The sequence below is a fragment of the Formica exsecta genome, unplaced genomic scaffold (genome assembly GCF_003651465.1).
Source record: "Formica exsecta isolate Colony F162 unplaced genomic scaffold, ASM365146v1 scaffold120, whole genome shotgun sequence".
In the NCBI taxonomy this organism is placed as follows: Eukaryota; Metazoa; Arthropoda; class Insecta; order Hymenoptera; family Formicidae; genus Formica; species Formica exsecta.
In genome coordinates, this window is record NW_021848537.1 from 2321088 (window position 1) to 2343898 (window position 22811).

General features: G+C 34.3%; 4 protein-coding genes across 13 annotated transcripts in view; 2 read left to right on the top strand and 2 right to left on the bottom strand.

Moving 5' to 3' along the window:
* LOC115244136 (inactive rhomboid protein 1) overlaps positions 1–6405 on the bottom strand; it is an 87811-nt gene extending 81406 nt beyond the window's left edge. Inside the window, exon 1 of the mRNA XM_029821557.1 lies at positions 6348–6405. The gene's annotated coding sequence lies outside the window, so the exon portion shown is untranslated. The remainder of the gene's footprint in view (positions 1–6347) is intronic.
* Positions 6075–10689, top strand: LOC115244168 (facilitated trehalose transporter Tret1-like). Its single transcript, XM_029821607.1, has 5 exons — positions 6075–6448; positions 7370–7549; positions 8444–8640; positions 9037–9343; positions 9810–10689. Exons 1-5 carry the CDS (start codon positions 6247–6249, stop codon positions 10433–10435), a joined length of 1512 nt encoding a protein of 503 aa, XP_029677467.1. The 5' UTR covers positions 6075–6246; the 3' UTR covers positions 10436–10689.
* A 1380-nt stretch (positions 10690–12069) lies between these two features.
* Positions 12070–16357, top strand: LOC115244175 (DNA-3-methyladenine glycosylase-like). Of its 9 annotated transcripts, XM_029821686.1 has the most exons (7): positions 12070–12209; positions 12579–12739; positions 12999–13152; positions 13233–13430; positions 13590–13799; positions 14092–14403; positions 14910–16357. In XM_029821686.1, exons 1-7 carry the CDS (start codon positions 12071–12073, stop codon positions 15272–15274), a joined length of 1539 nt encoding a protein of 512 aa, XP_029677546.1. In that variant the 5' UTR covers position 12070; the 3' UTR covers positions 15275–16357. The 9 variants fall into 9 exon arrangements, with proteins under 9 accessions (XP_029677546.1, XP_029677480.1, XP_029677489.1 ...); XM_029821620.1 differs by lacking the exon at positions 14092–14403 and having other exon boundaries at positions 12072–12209; XM_029821629.1 differs by lacking the exon at positions 14910–16357 and having other exon boundaries at positions 12073–12209; positions 12475–12739; positions 14092–14532.
* Positions 16033–22682, bottom strand: LOC115244155 (vacuolar protein sorting-associated protein 18 homolog). 2 transcript variants are annotated; one of them, XM_029821587.1, is made up of 19 exons: positions 22454–22682; positions 22076–22174; positions 21832–22015; positions 21381–21715; positions 21246–21293; positions 20721–20910; positions 20406–20527; positions 20084–20296; positions 19742–19858; positions 19571–19683; positions 19343–19454; positions 19068–19250; positions 18601–18918; positions 18181–18316; positions 17824–18045; positions 17521–17672; positions 17264–17361; positions 16713–17024; positions 16033–16562 (listed from the first exon to the last, which is right to left on the bottom strand). In XM_029821587.1, the coding sequence occupies exons 2-19, from the start codon at positions 22154–22156 to the stop codon at positions 16499–16501; spliced, it is 3000 nt and encodes a 999-aa protein (XP_029677447.1). In that variant the 5' UTR covers positions 22157–22174; positions 22454–22682; the 3' UTR covers positions 16033–16498. The 2 variants fall into 2 exon arrangements, with proteins under 2 accessions (XP_029677447.1, XP_029677455.1); XM_029821595.1 differs by lacking the exon at positions 21246–21293.
* Positions 22683–22811: the final 129 nt, after the last annotated feature.

Consider the following 22811-nt stretch of genomic DNA (forward strand, 5'->3'; position numbering starts at 1 on the left):
TTTTTTTTTGTCAACCTTGCAGAATAATTTATTATGCAAACCGAAAATTCTCGACATTAAATATTTTATTAATCAAACGAATCAATTTTCGCGTAATATAATTGAGTTATAATTTAAAATGTAATTAATATAAAAAGACATATATTTTATGATTAATTCATTTCTATTATTATTCTTACACGAATACGATACTTTATCGACACCTATAAAATAAAGTCCTTTCTAAAATAATGCAATTTATGTTCCGCATTCTTTTGATCGGATCAATCCTCGCACTTATTTTGATAATACAAAATGGCGTGACGAAATACTCACGTCTCGCTAAACGGAGAGACCTGGCCTTTCAACGCGTAATCCTTCGAAGTGAGGAAAATCGGCAAAACACTTTCCGTAGCACTAGCAATTGATCTCACACAAACTCGTACGAAACATCTAAAACTACTTATCGGTCCATTGCCGAAATCACTCGATCTCCATCGTTCCTGGCGTACCCGACGCCTATTCAGTCTAATTCTCGGCCATGTCCTTGAAAAAACGTTACATTTGGCGACTTTCTCGGGCGCTACTCGTCGGATTCATCCACCTTCCATGAAGAACCACCATCGCTTGCCGCTCCGTGAATCCCATAGATCCTTCAGCGATCATCCCGCTCCACGAATCCTTTAATTCTCGTGAGATTCCTCTTCTCGAAAATAGACAGTATTCCTCTTTCACATCTAGAATCGTGGAGAAGGATCTACAATTTTCGTCATCACGAATTCACGCACCGCAATTCTTCTCGACAGAGAGGATATTTCTTAAGCAAGGATAATATGTGATGTTTCTCGATAGATAAACGAGTCTTCGTGAGGAACAAGAATCAGCGGTTCTCTGCGGCGAGCAGAGGACAGTTTTCAAGCAAAGGGAAACATTTTCGGCGGCACAAAAAAACTCAATTTTTTTTTTTTTAATACCAGGTTGTCTTTTCCTTGAGGAGATAAGAATTTCTCGCGATGCTGAATTTTCTAGGCTACGCAAAATGGAGTTTTCCAAAGCGATTCTCGAGCGAGTGCTATTTTGTCAAAAATAAATCTCTCATCTTTGGTGGAAGAGCCGCGATTTTTCCCAGCGAAACTAATTCTGACGCCTTCGTCGAAGATATTGGCTCGTCATGCTTTTCAACAAACGGAGAACACAGATCTACATCTTGCTTTTTTGCAGAATATTTTCATCAATAACAGCGCACGATTCTTCTTTCCCGAAGACTCCTGCAGTTTTTCTTAACATGCGAACCGTCATTTTACTTTCGGTAATTGATCATTCAATATCAGATGTAAAACGTTACTTCTGTACGAAATCCTCCTTAATAAAAAACAATCGCAAAATATTTCTTCAAGTATCACTTATTTCCCCGCTCCATCTAAGCATCCATGCCGCACCACCCTCAATGAAATCAACGCTTTTCTATTTTTATTTCCCAACGTTTCTCTTCTCCTTCGATGTACAAATCTAGCCTTTCCTATTCTTCAACGATTCCATTTAACGATTCACCACAAATGAACCGAGATCAATTATTGTCCATCAACCCTCGACGTACTCAGTCTTAAATGTCTATGTAACATTTCTCCGCTATTAACGTAGAGATCTGCCTCTCTGCCCGCATGACATCCTCCCCGATAAGTACCGCCGAAGCACAATTTACTCTTCATCAACTAATGGATCCGCGCATTTCCTCTTCCCGCATGATGTGATATCCCTCAAAAACTACACCGATCCACCCGTATTAATCCACGCACTGCTTTACTGCTTTACTGCCTAGAACCTGGACACATTTCACCTCCCTCAATAATACAGATCCACGCCGCTTCTCTCACCGCACAGAATTCCGCGACAAATCCATCCGAGCACACAATCTCTTCTATCTCGACGGATTAAATCCACGCCTCTCCACTCTACGCGATTCTTCTTGTCAAATATTAATCACTCGGCACACAACTTTTCTTCTCTTTCTCTCTCTCTCTCTCGACATCCAAATCCACGTCTTTCCTGTGTGTCTGCACAAAGTTCCTTCACTAAATAGCCATATCACGTACAAAAGCTTTTCTCGCCAAAGACAGAGCACGCTTTTTCAGCCCCGTCACACGAATCTAAGGGCCTCCGGGCGACAAGCAGAGGAGGAATTCGAGCGGAAGAGACGCGGTAACCCAGTTTCCAGCGGGAGAGCCGCTCCTCCCGGCATGCAGCGCATAAAAATGGCTCCAGTCCCAAAGCGTCGGGGATGTCGCGACGTCCTAGAACGTCCCAGGGTTTTTCCCGACGAAGCGCCGAAACGTTGCCTGCTTCAGCTGATTCCTAAACAAGCGACACAGATTCTTCTCCGGAAATCACTCGCTCTACTTGATCACCGGAAAGCTCACCGTTGCAATAGCGTAATGGAGAGGAAGGGGAAGGAAGAGAGAGATAGATAGAGAAAGAGAGAGAAAAAGAGAAGGAAGAGAGATTACTCCGAAAGTCGGACGTCGTCTCCGACGAGTCGCGCGGACGTCTCGACGCTTCCGCGAGAGAATAACCTCCGCGCAGAGCCAAAATGGTGGACGGCACTCCCGAGAGCAGATTGACGTCTCACTCCGCCTGATTCGGCGCCGTTTGATCCCGTTCGGCGAACGTCAGACTTCCGGCGATCTTTCTCGTCGACCCGCACGAGTTTTCCCGTAAGATACCGCACCGCGTCGCGTAGGGAGACCTCCGTAGGGAGATCCTCGGTCCACCCTAGACGATGTACAGCCTTTCGAAATGGACTTTCCGCACCGCTTCCGCCCCGCGCGATCCCACTCGGACGCGCGCGCGCGCTTGGCAAGCGCGCGGTTGCACTTCCACGGCGACGCTCAGCGTCGAGCGCGTTCCACCTGTCCGTCGTCGGTCGCCCTCAGCGTCGTGGATGGACCCGTGGGGCAGGATAGCGTCGGCAGGATCCTCGCCGAAAGCATTCCAGGGAGGGTGGACCGCACACGCCGCGCCATCTGACGATCTCGCGGCAAATCCAACCCCTTGTCATGGCCGCCGGACCAACCCCCCCGAGTCAATAATAGGGCCAGCGAACGCGGATTCCGCGGCCGCAGCGCCTACGCGACGTCACGGATAACGGCGTCATCCTCCGGAGGATACGCAGGCCCGGACATCGCGACTCGCGCTCTGCTTAAAAGGCGTCAGACACCTCGAAGCCTTTTCCCTCGCCTCTGTCTCCGTGCGCGCCCCCGTTTCTCTCTTTTCCCTTTTTTTTTTCTCGCACGCGATCACAACGCCGGGGCCAGCCTCTCCGAGGTGTTCGGGCGACTGCGCGAGTCGCACTGAATGCACCCCCGCATGGGAACCAAGAGGGTGCGAGCGGTGACCAGGAATGTGACTAGAAATTTCGTTGTCCGAGAGAAATGCTCTGATGACAACACGCGTCTTTCTTTCCGCATTTTTTGATTTAACCCATTTAAGAGAGTTCCGATACCGTTCGTAAGACAGCTGAAAAAACTAATTGAAAAATATGACAAAATTTTTTCCTTTTTTATTTACTTTTAACAAATTAAAAATATAATGTTTGTATATTACAAGTTCTTTTTCAATTTTACCTATTGTGTATACATATAAAAAGCATATACAATAAATATTTGAGCATTCAAGATATACTTTCATATAACGATTAATAAAATTTGCTCATCTTAATGTGGGTTATACAAAAATAAATGTATTATATGTATGCATGTAATAATAATAACATATAAAAAATGTTCTCTCCTTAAGAGATGAAAAAGATATGCAGCTTCAATAACATATTTAGCTAACCCCAGTATGCATACATAGCATAGGATCTTTAAGAATAAATATTTTTACTCACATAATTTTTTTTAGTATAAAAATCTGTATTTTCCATAAAAGAAGAATAAAAAGTATATATATGTTATGCATATATACTTTTAAAACTAATATCCTATACATTTTCCTAGAAATTAATTTTATATATATATATATGCAATGTTATATAAAATTAAAACTATCAAAAATCCGAGAGAAACAAAGAAATTTCTCTTTTAAAATACAATAAAAATATATTTATTCTTGCAAGCCTGCAAGAGATGTCCAAAATTTAAATAAGACGTCAAAAATAATTTGCAATTTAAATAAAATCTTAATAAGTCTTAATCTTAATAATTTTAAATGAAGTCTCGCATAATTCGTAATTGTTATTAATTTAAGCAAAATCTTGGATTATTTAATGGAAAATGAAAATTATAATTTTACGCTTGTAAGCAATAAAGTGACAATTTCGCCTCTCAATACCGTCCCTGTCGAGGACACACGAGTGTTGCCGGAAATGCGCGACGTCCGCAGTGAAACGATGCTCTCACGAAGGCATCGCGCCGTTTTGAGGGACTTTTCGGGACGATAAGGGTGAAGGGAGGAAGAGCAGAACGACGGGGATGAAAACGAGGGGGAGAGAGGGGGGGGGTTGGTGAACGGGAGCGCGCGCGAGTGGGTTGTTTTGTCGCCGAAATTGGATATGAATAATCGGAGAGCGCGCTCACGCGAAGGGATGCTTTTTGGGGAAGTTACGGTGCTTTTCGTGGTGAGCGAAAGAATGCAGCGATTAGAGAAGAGAAATATACAAAGTATAAAATTTTAAAAAGCAAACCGCAACGAATAAGCTCAAAAGAGTCGCATATATCTATGTTTTTTGTTCATGTTTATTGCATATTACAAATTCAGCACTATGTTTTTCTTTGTTATACGAAAGTATGAAAGAAAACTTCCACTGCTATTGTAAATTTTGCGTGAAACGGAATAAAAGAAGCGATAAAAATAATTAAAATTGATCTTTTTTTTTTTCGAGAGAAGTAATTATTTTATTTATCGCAATTGATGCAAATTTTCAACATCACTTATACTTTTATAATTAAGCCTCAAATACAAATTCTATTAAAGTAATTTCCACCTGGGATTAGTTGAAATTTAATTCATGGAAAGGTTATTCTTTCTTTCTTGGCTATTTATAACTGAAATATTATTGGATATCTTGACATTTTCACTAAAAGAAAAATCGACTTTAAATTGACTGATTTATCATTAAAAGAATCCAATCTTTCTATAAGAGATAATAAAATAAATGTTATCAACATATATATCAAACGAAAATTCTTATTAAATTATATCAAGTTTACATTCTATAATATCAAAAATTTCGCCAAATTGTGAATTTATATTAAAAACAAATATAGAATATTAAAAGATAGAGAATTTTAATGAGAGTTTCTTAAGAAGAATGTTCCAGAAGAGATGAAATGTGATTATATTCGCGTCGAGGCAATAAATTTATAGAGGCGGCCGGAATTTCGGTATTTTTATTAGCTAAAAGTGCTCGACATGTTTTCGCGATAAGAATGCACAATATCGCCGTCAATTACCACTAGGATTTCTAATCAATATTTACACACGCTGTCTGGTATTTTCCGAAAACCGAAAGCTATTTTAGTGCCAGTATTGGCTTTACTCACAAAAGAGCCCGACTCTTTCGTTAGGTATTGTATTTTACCGTTGTGCCAATATTACTAAATAAATAAAAAAAAATAAAAGATATCAAATATATGTATGTAAGTATAAAAATATATATTTTAATATTTACACACAATTATATATAAAATTCCAATATTTTCATAAAAAGACATATACTCATTACTAATGTTTATATTATTGTTGTTAATTATGTCTTTGAGATAATAATAAAAAATTTTTATTCTCTTAAATTTCGAATATTTAAACATTTAAATATTTGTAGAATTCTAGACCCTTATGGAAATTTAATATCTTGAATTTTTCAACTCTAAACTCTGAAAGAATCCTTGTTAAAAATTTTGACTCACGAATTTAAAATCTTCCAAACTTTTTGGGCACTTGAATATTGGGCATTTAAAGACTATGTCATAAAGTTTTCAACTTTGTATTTTTAATGTTTTAATCATCAGATTTTTTTATTTTTGTAAAATTTTTGAAATTTATAATTTCTGAAACGCGGAAGTCTTTTTTTTTGAAATTTTTATTATTCTGTCTTGGAATGTGAAATTTTTACGTGGTCTGATTTATACTAAGGTAGATTTGCCCTGACATAGCTTTTTATAGATCACTACGTCGGTGTAAATATACACCAGTGGTTAGTGAGCGTATCATCAAATCATGCAGCGCGTGATGATGTCATAAATATATCGCATCCTTATCGGAATGTAAATGTATTCATCTCAACTTTTCTTCGTACCGAAACTGATGATCTCGAACCCGCAGGGGTCAGTCGATTCTATAACGAGACGCGTGAAATGTGACTTACATACCTTGTACATATCTAGAGAAAAGATGTTTTGTGCCAAGAATCCAGAAGTGGTCGAGGGCAGAAAGATCACCATTTGGCCGCAATGGCTGGCTGCTCTCGCAAGTAAATCTTCATCTAATTAAAATAAAAAAGAAACTTTAATTTTAAAAAATTGACATATATAATAAAGAAAGCTTTTTAATTAATAAACAAACAAATATTTCACATTAAACTAATCATAAAAATTAAATATAATATATCGTAATAATATATATATCGTAAAAGAGAAAAGAGCGACAGTTTCGAACTACTATATATATATAGAGAAACTGTTATCTAAAATAATTTTTAAAGTATACTTAATAGAAATTTTTTTTTATAGTTTTGTATATAAAAATAAACTTTTTCTTTCACCGTTTTTTCATTGTCAGCTATAATAAGTATGATCCATTCAAAAATTGCGTAAATCTTATCTTGTGTATAGCATAATCATACTTATAAGTATTGCGAAATACACAGAGGATAACCTATGTGAACTTGGCATTTCACTTTTAATAAAACAAGTTTTCAAAATATAAAACGATAGTATTTCGTTTATAGTTGTTTGTAGTAACAATATTTTCGTTTGTAATTCAAACCATTAAAAAAAGAAAAATTTTTTAAAATGACTGTCACCCGACTTTAAGAAAAATTGTTCATATATCTTGATTCAAAATTGTTTATAGTTGTTTGTAATGATTTTGTTTTCGTTTGTAGCTGAATAGTTTAGAAGTTACAATAATTATTTATTTACATCATTTGTTTATTTGCAATAAACAAATGTTTTTTAATTATTATTTTCAAATCATATTATTTTATAATCTTTTAATTTATTATTTTCAAATAAATTCAATTAAAAAACAACATGCATTTCTCACTTAAAAAAGAATATTATGCATAAAAGAAAATGCCGTTTGTATAAAGAAAAAGACCTACCTTTTTTTTACTGACGCACATAAAATGTCTTGTTCGTTTCCGATGTTACGTCACGCATTAACGCGCCAGTCAGTCTAGAAGCCATTGTTAGCGGTCTGGTGACGGGCTGGGCTTCACCATATTTAGCACAACTAACATCAGCGGAGGCGGATATTCCTTTGAAACTGACCGATACCGAGGCATCTTGGGTGGCGTCCCTTGTGAACCTTGGACGTCTGATTGGGGCGCTTCTTGGTGCTTTTTGTCAAGGTAAGAATTCTGCGCCATTGCTCCCCTTGCTGAAAACAAGATTTATCGATCATAACTTTAGAGAGACTTATCGAAATAAATCTCTTTGGTTCGGTCAAATTCGCCGCTTAAGTTCTATTGTAAAAAAAAATCTCAATTAATTTTCTATTTTTATTATTAAATAAATGTCTTTTTACTATATGCATTATTCTATTTTTCTTATTTCAACAGGAAAATTGTTAAATTACAGGATGCAATAAAAAAAATCTAGTCCTTTCTATGCATGTTTCTTTTTGCTTGTATTACCAATAAATTTTGCTTATCGATCTATGAATTATAGTTTGAATATTCTTCATATTATTGAAAATGTGCAACAAAGAACAAGCCAGCCACGACTCAGCAATAAGTCGAAAATCGAAAGCGAGTCTTCGTGTCTCAGCAGCAAAACTGTGAAATATCGTGATATGATGAAACACACTAAAAATCCTTAGACATCCTCGAGATACCTGTATCCTTATAGATTTGTATATATATATATAATATCTTTATATCCTTATATCTTGAATTATAATTCATGTGTTCTTAAAATTTCCAATCGCTGAAATATTTGTGTCCTCGAGAAATCTCGTAAAATCCTAATATTCCCAAAGTCTTGGAATTAAAACTCTTATTTTTCGCCCTAAATTTTTACCAGAATCCTTGAATTTTTCAATTACTGGAATATTCGTGTCTTCGTCTTTGCGATGCTCCTTTCTTCAACATATATACTCCGTCGAGAAAATGATTTATCAACGCAAATAAAAGTAGAGAATGGCGTCTCTCGTTTTCGAAGAGATCGAGCCACAGTCCTGAGTTGTGGTGATCTTGTTCTCAGGATGATATGTCTCTAACGCGTGCCACGACACAATCCCTCAGAATATGTCGGACGAAAGAGGGTGCTCCTGTTATCGAGCTTGCCGTTAGTCTCCAGTTGGATCTTCAACATCTGCGCCATGTCGGTCACATGGCTCTACCTTTCCAGATTCTGTTCGGGAATCGGATCGGGCATCCTGTGGCCCGCGATGTCTTTGTACCTCGGCGAGATCGCTGACCCTTCCATACGAGGCTCTCTAGTAATTTAATTAGTCCATCTTTCTATATATATGTGAAGGCTTTTTCTAATTTTCCTTTACTTTTTCTTTAGTATATCCTTAATAAATCAATTATACAATTCAATTATACAATTGATACAATTTATCAGAGTTGATCAATTATAATAATAATAGTAATATAATACAAATATATAATAATATGCGATTATATAATACAATAATCAAATACTTTAAAATTAATCGCTCAGTATTATCATTATAGTGTATGTATAATAACAAAAATATTGATTTTGAATTCAAATTACAAATTCTTCCTCTTCTCTTTCTTTCTCATCGCTATTTTAATTGAATAGTCTTGTGAATAAAATCCATGTTTCCAAATTTTTAATAAATCATAATATGTGATTGCTTGTTCAGATATCTATGAATATAAACGCAGCATCCATAGGTGCGTTTCTAGGCAATGCGATGGGCCCTTATCTGTCCATGGAGATGTACAGCTATGTGAGCCTCGTGCCGAATATCCTCTTTGTGGCCCTCTTCAGTTTGATACCCGAGTCGCCCTATCATTACGCTCTTCACGGCAATATCGACGAGGCTGAGGCATCTCTCAAGTGGTTCCGACGAGAAGCTGACATCAAGGCCGAGCTACTGCAGCTCCAGGACTTCGTCGACGGCGCTAGCACCGGTGTTCTGACGAAGCTTAAGGACTTTCTGTTACCAGGTATCTCGAAAATAAAGTATTACTTGACTGTCTTCGTAATATATTATATATTTCTCTCTTTAAATCATTTCCTTAAATTTTGAAAAATGTTTAACATAAACATGATCTTTTATTCGAAGACAGAATTAACAAACCCCAAAGTTAGAATTTGAATAAAATTAAAAATTTTTGACTTTTTTAAATCGAAGTTCCCAAAAAGCTTTCAAATTATAAAGAACTAAAGTTCTAAAAATATAAAGATTTAAAATTTTATAGCTCTCTAAAGTTTCAAAAATACAATATTTTAAAAATTTAATTACAAATATTCAGAATTTTGTAAAAAACCATAAAATTCCACGACTTTAAACCAAAGATCTATGCAAGCTGAGATCTTTTTCCTCGTTCTAAATGCAATATTTTTCTTATATTAGGTTACAGAAAAATCATGAAACTCAAATTAGAATTAATTAATCTTTGTGCGTTCCAGCGAATCTGAAAAATGCTCTAATCATGTTCGGTCTAAATATCTTCGTCTACGCGAGTGCGTACAACACGATGAGTTCTTATGCGGAAATCGTCGTCTTCAATTCTGGGGTAAGCGTCACGCCGTCGATCGTGGTAATGGCGTTGGGTTTCTCCACGATTGTCGCTGGTTTCACCGCTATCCTGGTGGTAGACACACTTGGCCGGAAGAATCTGCTGATCGTTTCCAGCATCGGCGTCACCATTTCCCTCGCCGCTCTTGGCCTGCACTTTTATCTTCTTTCTCTGAATTTCGATTCTGAAAAGTTGACGTGGTTGCCGATCACATCATTGCTAGCGTTCAATATCTTCGTATCCTATGGCTTAATCCCGGTACCCGCTACTCTTTTAGGCGAGATGTTTCCGGCGAATCTCAAGAATTTGGCGTCTCTTTGCATTGCCTCAGGTAATGCCATGTTATCCTTCGTATTCGCCAAGACCTATCAGCCTTTTATCAATGTGGCTGGAGAAACAATCGTTTTCTGGAGCTATGGGCTTATTGTACTTACAGCAGTGCCCTATGTATGGTATTTGATCCCAGAGACGAAGGGCAAGAGCTTGCTGGAGATCCAACGATCCGTTAAGCAATAAAAGTATCGCAAATTATCAGAATCGACTTTAATGAAAAATTAATTAAATTTAATATTTTTTGATTCTCATTGAAAAAAAATCTATAAGATAATCGATCTCGATATCCATCAAAGATTCTATAGTTCATGAAAAAGTATTCCTAGTAGATCTTATATAAAATAACTTTTTAGTATAAAATATACAGCATAAGAAATATTATATTAAAATACTCTCTACATCTAAATTAAAACAATATAAATACAATATATGTGATATTAAATAATATTAATCTTTCTACACATAAATCTCGTGTATTTTAATTTATTATATATTTATGTATCATTTGGGTTGTATTTTTATCAATTAATTCCTTTGTATAATTTTTGTCTTGCTCAATTAATAATGTTAATAAAGTGAGAGCAATTGACTCAAAGATCTTATAAATAAATAATGATGACTGTGTGAAACAATCGAGATATCATTTATTCGACTGTCTGAAAACAAATATCAAATATATTGCAACGGTAACCACATAATTAATTTATTGCACTCACATATATTTTAATTGACTGAATATGAGATTATTATTGGCATTTACGAAGTATCATCAATTTGTCTCAAATGGAAGATTACTGAATCGACTTTCGCATGGTATGTATCTCTATGCATTATTACATGTGCATCAATTATAAAAAATTATATTTTAACCACAAAATATGAATATTTTACCGTACAAAAAAGTGCGATCAAGATGGCGGAAATAAAAAATACAAATTATACGTACGTTCAGTTTAGCTCTGTAATTATAATCAGATGGATATTCGATATAATATAGCTGTGTATAAGTCGTCATTATTTTCATCTCACGACGTCGTTCATTATACATGCTAATATTAAGTGCCGAGGCACGCTAGTGCCCATTAATTGTTACGGGTAAACGCAATCTCGCGCGAAAGCAGTCCGGTCGCGCGCGCGACCTTGACATTCATCAATCTCGTTTGATCGACTCACCTTCGCGTTGCACCCGTGCACCTTCTCCACGGCAGCAATCACCCACGTCGAGGGTCGTCGCACGCGATGAAAAACCGCAGGCAAACGCGCGAAAATAAACACCGAACTCGCGGACACGCCGAATTCAAACGCACGCACGAGCCGAGGAAGGGGAGAAAGTGTTATAACGGACAAAGAGATTGTGGGAGGAGAGGGGAGGGAGAGGAACAGCCAGAATGGAGGGAACGAACCTGATTGGTCGCGCCAGTGTATCGAGAATATAGCGCCATTCGATCATCGTCTTTGACAAGAGAAAACGTGATTTACTTACGTTTCTCTTTACTTCCCTTTTTCCTCTCCTTGTCCTTTACTTAAATATTAAAGTTCTGGCGAACTTGCGTAAGGAATATGCGTTGGAAAATGGACAAACTATGTACAAAGAGCGCAAAACGGTTTCTCTTACATTGCACACGTTTGATTGGTCCGATCGTCCATGAATATGCATTATATAGGTGGCTACACAAGTACGCCTGGATGGACCATCAAGGCCACGGGGCATAGAAAGATGCGAGATGGTAAACTTCAAGTCATAAGCGGATCGACCAATCGCAGTCGAGGGATTTGCAGCCTAATTTTGATTGGCCGATTCGCTCATATTTATTCTTTATGGTTGTCAGCGCCAGCTGTCATTGTCCATGTCACGCGTCACGCACAAGATGCTTTATTGTTGTTTATTGTTTTGATTTATACGTACGCATGTATAATGTGTGTAAATATACGCGACTGTCTCGTTTGATCTCGTCGCGTAAGACTAAATAAAAATGAGAAATGTATATATAATTGTAATACAATTATATATATAAAACTTACTAAACAATATAAAATTACACAATATAAAAACAATATAAAATATGTATAACAAGATTGTGATGAAATAGAGTTGTGCAATATTAAATTGTAAAATTCTGTTGTCAAGCAAACTTGAAACAAACGATGTTAACGCTAAAGATACTCGAGAATAATCTCTATTCTTGTTATTCATCTTTGTAATTTCTTTTACATTTTTTTAGAACAATTAATGCCCTTGATCAATTTGTGCCAACGAAATAATTATGGTTACAAACTTTTTTCTAATCTTTCGACATTGTTACACGTCACTCGCTATTTCGCGTAGAAATAATTTATTTTCGAGCTATCGGAAGCTGTGAGACAACTAGATTCGGAATACAAGACAAATTGATGAAACGAACAAGAGCAGATGCGAAAATTCAGCAGCAAAATACAATGGAAGAAAATAATGAAGAAACTATACCAAAGATCCAAACGACATCGATGGTTTGTGTAATATTTTATAATTTTTATAATAAACGCGTTAAAAAAATGTATATTTATATGTTAATGTAATCTCTTTTGTTCTTTGAAAATGATAAGTTAAACTTTTCGAAATAATGGACTTTTCTACCAAAAAAATAGTATAGAAATGTTTCACAACTTTCATTTATAATAATTTTTTTTTCAATGCAACTTCTTTCAAGTTACAAATATCTCTATTGAAATTTTCATACAATGTATTAACATTATTGGTTTTTATTAGGTGATATTGAATGAAAGACAAAAACTAAACTTCAAGTCTTTACAAAATCAAAATAACAAAAATGGATCTGACACAAGCAATCCTTCCATTACTGCATCCTTTAAAAAATCCAAAAATAATCAGAAAGGGTCAAACACGGAAATTCGCATCAAGGGTTAGTTACAAGCTTAGTTGATCAATTACAAGATTCTTGTTTTCATAGAGACAAGCTTGTTAACAAATTACTTTATACAGAAGAAGAAAAGTTGAAACCAAACACGAATCCTGGCAAAGGAAAACTAAGAGCTGTTGTGGATTTGGAGATGATGAAGAAAGAATTGAGTCAATTAGAGGATCCTCCTATGACACCCTGGGAAAAGGAGCTATCTTCTAACCGACTGCAATACAAATTCTTTGATACTCCCTGTGAAGAATTAGCACAGCAACTCCTAGGTTTGTAGATTAAGCTTCTCTTATGTGAGATGTATAATGTTAAACATTTTTTATTTGTTACAGCAAGTATATTTATGAAACACATCGTAGATCTTTTTAGTTATATTCTATATATTATATATGAGCTATTTGTTGAATAATTTTTTATTTTTCCTACAGGGAAAGTACTTGTAAGATATCTCGAGAATGGGACTATCCTCAAAGGCAGAATTGTAGAGACTGAGGGATATTTAGGCGCGATCGACAAAGCATCGCACACTTATCAAAACAAGGTTACACCTCGTAATCTACCAATGTACATGCCACCAGGAACTATTTATGTTTACATGACATACGGCATGTACCACTGCTTCAATATCTCTAGTCAAGGTGAACATTTTTAAATACCATTGTGAGATTAATTATACTAATATATATAAATTAAATAGGAACAATTATATAAATATGGAAAACCCCGATAATAATTGATCTTCACAACAATTATAAATGCGACACAGTTATAAATGCTCTATTTTTACATTTAATATTATATCAAATGTAGCAAATTGATCATTTTGGTTTTGCGCTGATTGAATTCGAAAGAGAACATTTATCTAAATCATTCACACTTCTTGATGTGTTATCAGTATTATATTAGTATAATATATTAAATAACGTTTAGAAGGGAACGCGCATGTATTGATCAAAGCAGTGGAACCGTTGGTGGGCCTCGAGTACATGGAATTGCTAAGAAACATGCAACACAAGAATAACGGAAGAGAAAAAGAAATCGCGAAACATGTGACGTGCCTAAAGCAATACGAACTTTGTAATAATCCGTCCAATATTTGCGACGCGTTTGCGATCGACCAGGACACTTTCGATCGGAAACTCGCTTATGCGTGTAATAATCTGTGGCTCGAGTGTCAACCCTTTATAAGGTCTCCTACTATAGTAGCTGTGCCGTGCAAAGATTCTATGTCAGATGATAACTGTACAAAAACTACGCGATATTACGTCCTGGGAAGTGCCAGCGTTGGCGAAAAAAATTCCGAATACGAGAAGCATGCTTATGTCGCGATAAATTAGGATTTGTAAATATTAAATACAAGAATTTCTCTAATATAATTCTATTTCTAATATATTGTAATGTTCTAAAGTCCGTCACACTAATCTAGGATCAGCAATTTCTCATAGTTGTTTAAATTTCTATATTCTTAAATTAGTAGATTTTGAAACGTAACAATTTAAAAAGTCAGAGTCAATTTATTTTAGTTAATGTTCAAATTTCATTAAAAGAAAATGCTGTGGATATTCGGAACTATAATCTGAAAAAATAAATCAGACATTTCTATCACAAAACTCTTTGATGCCTCTTTAATCTTTATGAAAAAGAGCATTTTTTATAAATTTGCAATATCTTAGACATTTTTAAAAAAACTAGATCCTCATATCTACAGTTTCCAAAAGACTTCATCTCACCTGTTGGTAAGGTCTTAGGTGACGGATGCGCGGTGCTGGTGCGAGCCGTCGATCCTCTGGAAGGTATGACATACATGGCTGATCAGCGCAACTCGAAGATGAGGAAAACCAATTTAAAGTCGCACGAATTGTGCAACGGCCCTTCGAAGCTCTGCATGGCGTATCAGATTAACAAGGAGCACAGCAAATATTCTCTTTGTACATGGAAAGATCTGTGGATCGAGGATGACGGTGCAGCGGGGGATTTCAGGATCGTCAAATCCGCCAGAATCGGAATCGACAGCTGTGGTTCAGAGTGGGCCAACAAACTTTTACGCTACTATGTCTACGGCAATAAATCTGTCAGTAAGAAAGACAAAAAGGCAGAGATGGAGATTTCTTAATATTTGGAGACTATTTTTGAATTGTTCTGTCTGAAAAAACATAAAGAAATCTAGTCTGCACCTCTTTATGTTTCCACATAAAAAAGACTGATATCGATACATCGATTTTAATAGCATTTCCTCTGAATCTAAATCGTTGTAAAACAGGAGTTTGAATATCTGTAAATGAGACACTAACAATAATTTACATCATTGAAAATTACAAAATATAAACTTTTTCGCCAAGACTATTTAATTCTTTTTGTTCTTATTTTTCTTCTTTTAAGTGCTAAATAAAAAATTTATTAATATTTAACTATAAAAGTGATTTATAATTAAATTCGATGTACTGACTTTTATTATGACCTGTTAATTATCTTTAACTTATATATATTATAGGAAAGCATAAATATCTTCAATAATAATATTGATAAAGAGTTTATATAGAAATTATGATATTGTCATCAAAAAATATTAATGTATTATGAAGCATGAGTATTGATTAAGATCTCAACATTGTATACCAACCATTTAAATTTATTTCTGATTATGTAAATAAAGTTAATTATTTGATTGCGGTAATCAAGAGAGTTAATTGAAATAATCAAATTTATTACAATGATCTGTTTATTACAGCAGTTAAGCATACTATTATAAAATAATGAAATTGAAATCATTCATAGGATTTCAATTATACAGTCAATTTCCTCCATAATAAGATAATTGCAATCGAGTATTTTCTTTATTCTAAAATTTCTTCAGTATGCATTCTAATATAGTGCATATGCAGAATAAAAATATTGCACGGTCCATTTTTCGCTCCAACATAATCACAACGTGAATGTGAGTAGTGAAATAGCAGCACAAAAAGAGATTTCTAGTTTAGAGCAAAATATCTGACTTGGAATAGCGAGAAATCTAGATAGAGAAAATCGACTATAATTCTAATACTTAAATTATAATAATCGCTATTCTTGCGAATAAAAGCTTGTATCTGGAGCTCAATATATCTTTCATGATTTTTCTTGAATTTACACATTTTAAGAAATCGATTATGTACATAATTATATGAAAAAAAAAAATACAATTTTGAAAATTATACCAGAACTCAAAGCGTCAATTTTGAGCCAAGCTGTAATTTATGGCTAAGCCATGATTATTACACAGGTCATAATTAATTTCTTCTTATAAAAACAGAAAAAGAAGAAAAAATAAATATCTACCAAATTTTGCATAGAAACTTCATCATGTCCACTCTTTCATCACGCGTTCGTAATCCTCTTCCTCGATGAATGGCTTGTCTATTGATCTGCGAAAAATAACCAATCATCATATTAAGATTCATTAAGGTCCAAAATTATTTTCGAATACAAATAATTTCAGAATAATTATGAATAATCTTCAAATTTTAATACTTTTCTACAATTAAAATTGTTTAACGCGACATTCAGAAACATACTCTATCATAAGCTCTCCACAGTAAAGGCATTCCGAGGCAACCAGTTCATCAATATCGGCTTTGATTTGGTCTCTTGTAGACAAAGACACGGATGTCATCGAGGTAGTGTCTTCAGGGCGATTCGAGATGGCAGTTAATTGTCGCTGAAGATCCGCTAGCTTCGTCCTTTGATCCATAGACAGCATCGGCGTTAACGCCGCCACCAAACAATCACTATGAAATTTATGACCGCAGGGAAACACATAGAAAGGTCTCAACAGCAATTGCACCTCACATGTATTGCACATGTCCCTCGCATGCACGAAGGTGCATCTGAAAGAAGGCGATTTGATAATTAAATAAAAAATAGAAACAATGCCTAATATATAAAATATTGTAATGTAATAATAAACACAATAGTCACTTTCATATAATACAAGTTTCAATACAAATTTTATAAATAATCTTAACATATTCTATTCCTTTATTCTATTCCCCTACCATGAAATAAGATATTAATACATTGAATTTGTAAATGAAGTAAATGATTTTAAAGAATTAGTTGTCAGTACCTGGTTCTAAAGGCTTGAATATCTTTTCTGATTAGCTCTGCTGCCTTTGTGGCTTCTTGCATCTCCTCCTTAAGATCTTGAATATGCTGGTTATATTCCTATTACACATTAAAAGAGAAAAGAAAAGTTAATGGTAAGAAGCATGCTAAAATTAAAAATACAGGATGTTCTCGAAATATGTTCCTGCAGTCAGAATGTGAAAAGAGATCTAATTTGAAATCTGATTGCATATATTCAGAATTAGTTTTAACTCATACCTGTAGAGAGTTGCAAATGGCTTCCTTGAAATGATCAATTGTGACAAAATCGGAAAAAAATGGCAAAATATCTTCTATCCTAACTAAATCGCAGTGCTGCAAAAATTTCATTGCTTGCTGTATGTCGTCTTTTTCTCGTACCACATGCTCCGCTGCAACACAATACAATAATCTCTATTTAACAATAATTTATAAATATATATATAATTTCTCCTTCACAAGTTTCTGTATAATAAATCCGTTGTAGATTTACAAGACTTTTTGAATAGGATTAAATTAATTAACAAAATAGTTATATATTACCTATTTTTAACCACAATTTCTTTCTTAGCTCGTCGTCATGATCAGAAGGCATGGCGGCAATCTGTTTAGCGAGATCCACACTGATCGTAAGCGCGAGATCCACAGCGGTAGCCCACAAACCGAGCAAAGCCGACAACTGTACGCAGGCTTCCGTCAAGCCTACTTCCTGGCACAATCGTAACGCATAATGCACATCATAGTGCACCATGCTGATATCCTGACCTGGGATTAACAGCAATAGATCATTTCAAGGATTGTTTTAAATTATATATTTATAATAAAAAAATTCAGAGATATATCAATTTATTTATAATTGTAAAGCAAATTAATTATTCATAAAACGCACTAGGTATTTACCTTGAGAGCTTATATATCGCATGACTTCGTCCTGTTTGTAACGCGCGTACAATGATAGAAGGAAATTGTGGATTGCTTGCTCTTGCGAGCTCTGCTTGTACACACAAAACTCTAAGAATTTAATAATTTCTTTTGCCTACAGAAAAAAATGGATGAATTATGAATAAAGCTGCTTATGTGTAATTAAAAAAGATAATATAACATCAAAGATAATATCTCGCTATGACTGAAAGATTTGATCGCGATATTGCGTGTCTGTTTTCTATATTTATCCTATTTTATTTTTGCAAATTGGATTCTTTGTGTTGTTTTTTCCAACTTTCCATTTATCGTTTTAATAATTAATCGTTATTTTTAATTTTATTATTATTACAATGTCAATATAATTATAAGATGAAAGAGTAACAATTTGTTTCTTACGTGCTTTTCATCACTATTGCATGAGACCAAAGCTGGCAAAAGTTTCGCCGGCTTCAGCGATGATCCTTGCGAGATCAAGACAGCCACTGTGGGCCGCGGCAATTCTTGCAGCAATATCCCCGCGAATCGATAGAAGAGATCTTTATTGTTTTGGCTTTTGAGCACTCCAAGTGCCTCCAGATAATTATTCTTGTACAAATGTTGGCGAATCACCTCCTCGTAGTTGCAATGCATTATCGTAAGACGTATCAAATTGTCCTTGTCGCCGTGACTGGCCATCAAATCGTATATCGTGCTACGGTTTCTCCTTATGCATTCCTAAGTATCCAAAGCTTTGGTTAGTGTTAGAATTAATTAAATTTATGATAAATCAAATTAACTTAACAAGTGCCAAAGGCATAATAAAATGCAAAACTTAACAAATATATATTTTCCGTTTCTAATCCGCTCTTATTTTCTTTACATACCTCGACTTTGGGGATGGCGAGAAAGCTGTCAAACTGTTTTTGCAATTCTAAGTATTGCGAATCATGGAGATAGGATGTGTTGCTACTGCGCAAGGCTCCCATTTGGTTCATAAATAGCTCCGTCACCCAAATTACAATCATTGTTATCTGTGTTTTGTCTTGTGTCTTCAAACCATCGAGTTTCTTGAAATAAATAATATCTATTTACTTAATATTTATTTATTGCAAAAAACAGTTGCTGGGTAGTTCTTATAGTTCTTATATTTATCAATTACCTTGCACAGAAACGTTTTCAATGCTTCAATTTGCCATTCCTGCAGAAACTTCAATGAAATTTCTTCAAAGGAAGAATGAGTATCAGCATAAATTAGAGCACTCCTCTCATATCTGCAATATATTCAAATATCGAAACAAAACTCAAACTAGAGAGATGAATACTTGATAATACTTTAAAGAAAAAATACTTTGCACACAATGATAGAAACATAAATCCACTGACTCACTCTTTGTTTTTGAAAAGCATTTCTGCCTGCTTAATGAGCACTTGATCGATGTGCGCCGGGTTGTCTTTACAATACTGTCTAGCCAGCTCAAACTCACCCTTGTCCACGTATACCTGGACAAGATACATTATTAGCGTCATTTCAAAGTTGTTATTTTTATTTTCTCTTTACCTGCCAAACATTCCTATCTTCTTTTGTTACTCTGTATTTAAAGACGGCTTGCTCACTATAAGCCCAAATCGATCTCGTCGCGGGATCCTTGGTGATGCCGATTAATTTGCCAACTGCCTAAACATCAAATAAAATTAAATAACACATACATAATATATATTTAATATTTCGCGTGACAATTTAGCTATAACGCAAAATCTATAACATTAAATTCTATTAAAATTATCTGTAATTAAGTATAGTTATTTTAATTATATTGATAGTACATTCTTTTAATTCTGTAATTCTTAATGAGCTAAAATTGTAATATAACAGTTATAAGGAACTGAGAAATTCACATACGTCATTGTATATGTCTTCAAATATTAATTCCTGATTCAGAAGCGATATGCCCTTTACATGATCCGGGTATAGCAATAATGCGTGGAATTCCGTCAATACGAAGGACAATGGTACCAAAGTGGTTTGTGAAACGTTACTGCCCATAAGACTTGTTTCTGGGCACGTCAACATCTGCTGATTGATCAGTATGTTCGTATCTGATTTCGGTTCCACCTAAAATCATCATACAATCTTCATCTAACTTGAAAGAAACATATATTTATATTTATAATAATTTTCAATTTTTTAGGAATTTAAAGTTGAATAAAGAGCGTAATTATACCTGGGCATATAAAATCCCAGCCTCTGTCAACCATCCAAATGACTTTGGAAGAGCACCCAAGGATGGATAGTAAAATTGCATTTTCGAATATGGCAGAGTATTTATTACTTCACTGAAACTCTCTGAAACAAATATGTAATATATTCATTTATTGAAATGTATAGTTCTAAACATATAACAATGTTTTTTAAATTTCTTCAAATTATAAAAAGTTAAAGCAATCTTTTCTTTTTCTTTAATTTCTTAGAATTCTTACAAGATTGATTTAAAATATCGGTATCATACATATGGGCAGCTTTTATGTATCTTTCTTACCTTGCGCATTCAAATATTTATAGAACACTTGCTGCAAGAGAGGTTTCTCTTCGGAATTGCCAATAGCACCAATATATTGATAAATGCGCATAAGAGTGGTTACAATGATCACATATTTGTCTGCGTTAGGTATTTTGTGAAATTCTATTCCAGTGATTGGAGGCTTACTATTTTTTCCTAAGTCAAATACCTAAAAAATCATCAAAGACATTTCATATACTACTTCAAAAATGAATAATTTAAAATTAATATTTAAACACACATGCGTGCATGTGTGTAATTAAAAAAATATCTTTATTAGTATTATCCTTATTTTAGCCATATAAGAGTGAGCAAATCTTTAATCAGTTTTTATCTTTCATAAAGATATAAAAGTAGTCTTCATATTTTTATGTTCTTTTATGTGATCAAAGAAAAAACTATAATATTAAAAAAAGAATATTATCGATAATAATTTATGTTCAAATATATTTTTAATTATTTGTATATAAAAATATAAAAAAGAAGAATATATGTAAAACTTACCAATCCTCCTACCTCTTTTGTACCATAAAGAGGTAGGTAATTCGGAAGCTTTGTTAACAATGAATAGTAATAATGATGAAAGACTATGAGCAAATAAATGGAATAATGTGTGATCTGTGTATAAAATATTAATACCTGACGCCAATACTGCTCCAAACTTGTATTAAAAATCTTGTCAGTCTCCAGTCCAATCTCTGTTTCAAAAATCAGACCCTTGGAAGTGCCCAATAAAATCGGACCAGAGGTTGTTTCCGAAATGTTAGAAAAGTTCCAGCCCACCGCAGTAATTTCATGACCCTTGAACTTGCCAGCCTGCTTGAGTTTTGTCGTCTTCCTATGCAAGTAGAATATCTCTGGTAGTGGATTATCTCCATGTCTTGGCACTAGAGTTATCAGCAGGTGATAGCCCAATGGATCCAGAAACAAGCCGGACATTTTCATGCTCAGTGCATATTTGGATATATCAATTTCTATAAGCAAAAATACAATGCTCTTCATTTAATAATAAAATATACAAGAAAATTATTAAAAAATATATATCATTATTATTGATTAATAGAAAAAAGCAACCAATTGCTTCGTTTACCTTCAGTTTTGTCAGGCTGTTTCATATCAATGCGCAATAAGATATTGTTAGCCATAGCAATCACAATTGTGTTGCTACTAACAGCCAAGTAAAGAATTTTATCAGATGGCAGAAAGTTAACTTTCTGTTTAGTGAAAATTGGCCCATCATCTTGCAGCTTCATTTGAATAAAGCCTGCTGTGCTCTGTAAAATAATATTACAATTGCATATTGCATTAATTATTATTTAATAATATAAACTCACAATGTCTGGACGAATTGGTGGTGCAACCACTTGCTTGGAACGCTGAGAAGCTTGTTCATACTGATCAAACATTGATGTCATCTTGATTACTAAATAAACCTGTGTAAATCAAATACATACACACATATGTAATGTATATTATATTAAAAAATAATATTATTTAAAATATCAGAATCTTCAAATTTATAGTCTCCTAAAATATTTGATCACATATAATAATATTTAAAAAATTATTCAAGAGATTTAAAATATATAAAACAATAAAGTTTGATAACAATATGTAAACAAATATATTAATAACATCAAATTAATAATTATATATATTATAAATCTTGATAAATAATGAAAAACAATGATGTGTATATATATTTCACTTACTGAACCCTGAACCTATTTTAAAAGTAAATAACACATGCAGAGATAAATATACAATCTTTTTATTTTTTAGAAAAATCCGATTGATTATTTCGCGCCATTATAAAAATCTTCAAAAAGTATTAATAGACTTATATAAGTGGCATCGAGATTCGTCTAATTCTGCTGTATTAACTAAGAATTATGAAAGAATGTCAGCTGTATCAGCTGTAATCAGCTGATTGTCAAGCGTAGACATAACCTTACGTGAAAATTATATTCGAATGACAGTTTGTCAGACGAATTGATTGGTTACCGAATAGAGATTCTCTAAAATCCAAATAGGAATTCAGAAATTCCCTATTCGATAGCCAATGTGTGT

What these genes read in the sequence shown, in the direction of transcription:
- LOC115244175 (XM_029821686.1), top strand. Translation starts at nt 12,071, where the DNA reads ATGGTTGTCAGCGCCAGCTGTCATTGTCCATGTCACGCGTCACGCACA. An exon ending in GTCTCGTTTGATCTCGTCGC is followed by an intron (nt 12,210 to 12,578) that starts GTAAGACTAAAT and finishes TATTTCGCGTAG; the next exon opens with AAATAATTTATTTTCGAGCT. An exon ending in ATTAGCACAGCAACTCCTAG is followed by an intron (nt 13,431 to 13,589) that starts GTTTGTAGATTA and finishes TTTTTCCTACAG; the next exon opens with GGAAAGTACTTGTAAGATAT.
- LOC115244155 (XM_029821587.1), bottom strand. Translation starts at nt 22,156, where the DNA reads ATGACATCAATGTTTGATCAGTATGAACAAGCTTCTCAGCGTTCCAAG. An exon ending in TAAATATTTGAATGCGCAAG is followed by an intron (nt 20,528 to 20,720) that starts GTAAGAAAGATA and finishes TATTTGTTTCAG; the next exon opens with AGAGTTTCAGTGAAGTAATA. An exon ending in CTGGGATTTTATATGCCCAG is followed by an intron (nt 20,297 to 20,405) that starts GTATAATTACGC and finishes TGATGATTTTAG; the next exon opens with GTGGAACCGAAATCAGATAC.
- LOC115244168 (XM_029821607.1), top strand. Translation starts at nt 6,247, where the DNA reads ATGTATTCATCTCAACTTTTCTTCGTACCGAAACTGATGATCTCGAAC. An exon ending in ATGGCTGGCTGCTCTCGCAA is followed by an intron (nt 6,449 to 7,369) that starts GTAAATCTTCAT and finishes TTAACGCGCCAG; the next exon opens with TCAGTCTAGAAGCCATTGTT. An exon ending in TCTTGGTGCTTTTTGTCAAG is followed by an intron (nt 7,550 to 8,443) that starts GTAAGAATTCTG and finishes ACAATCCCTCAG; the next exon opens with AATATGTCGGACGAAAGAGG.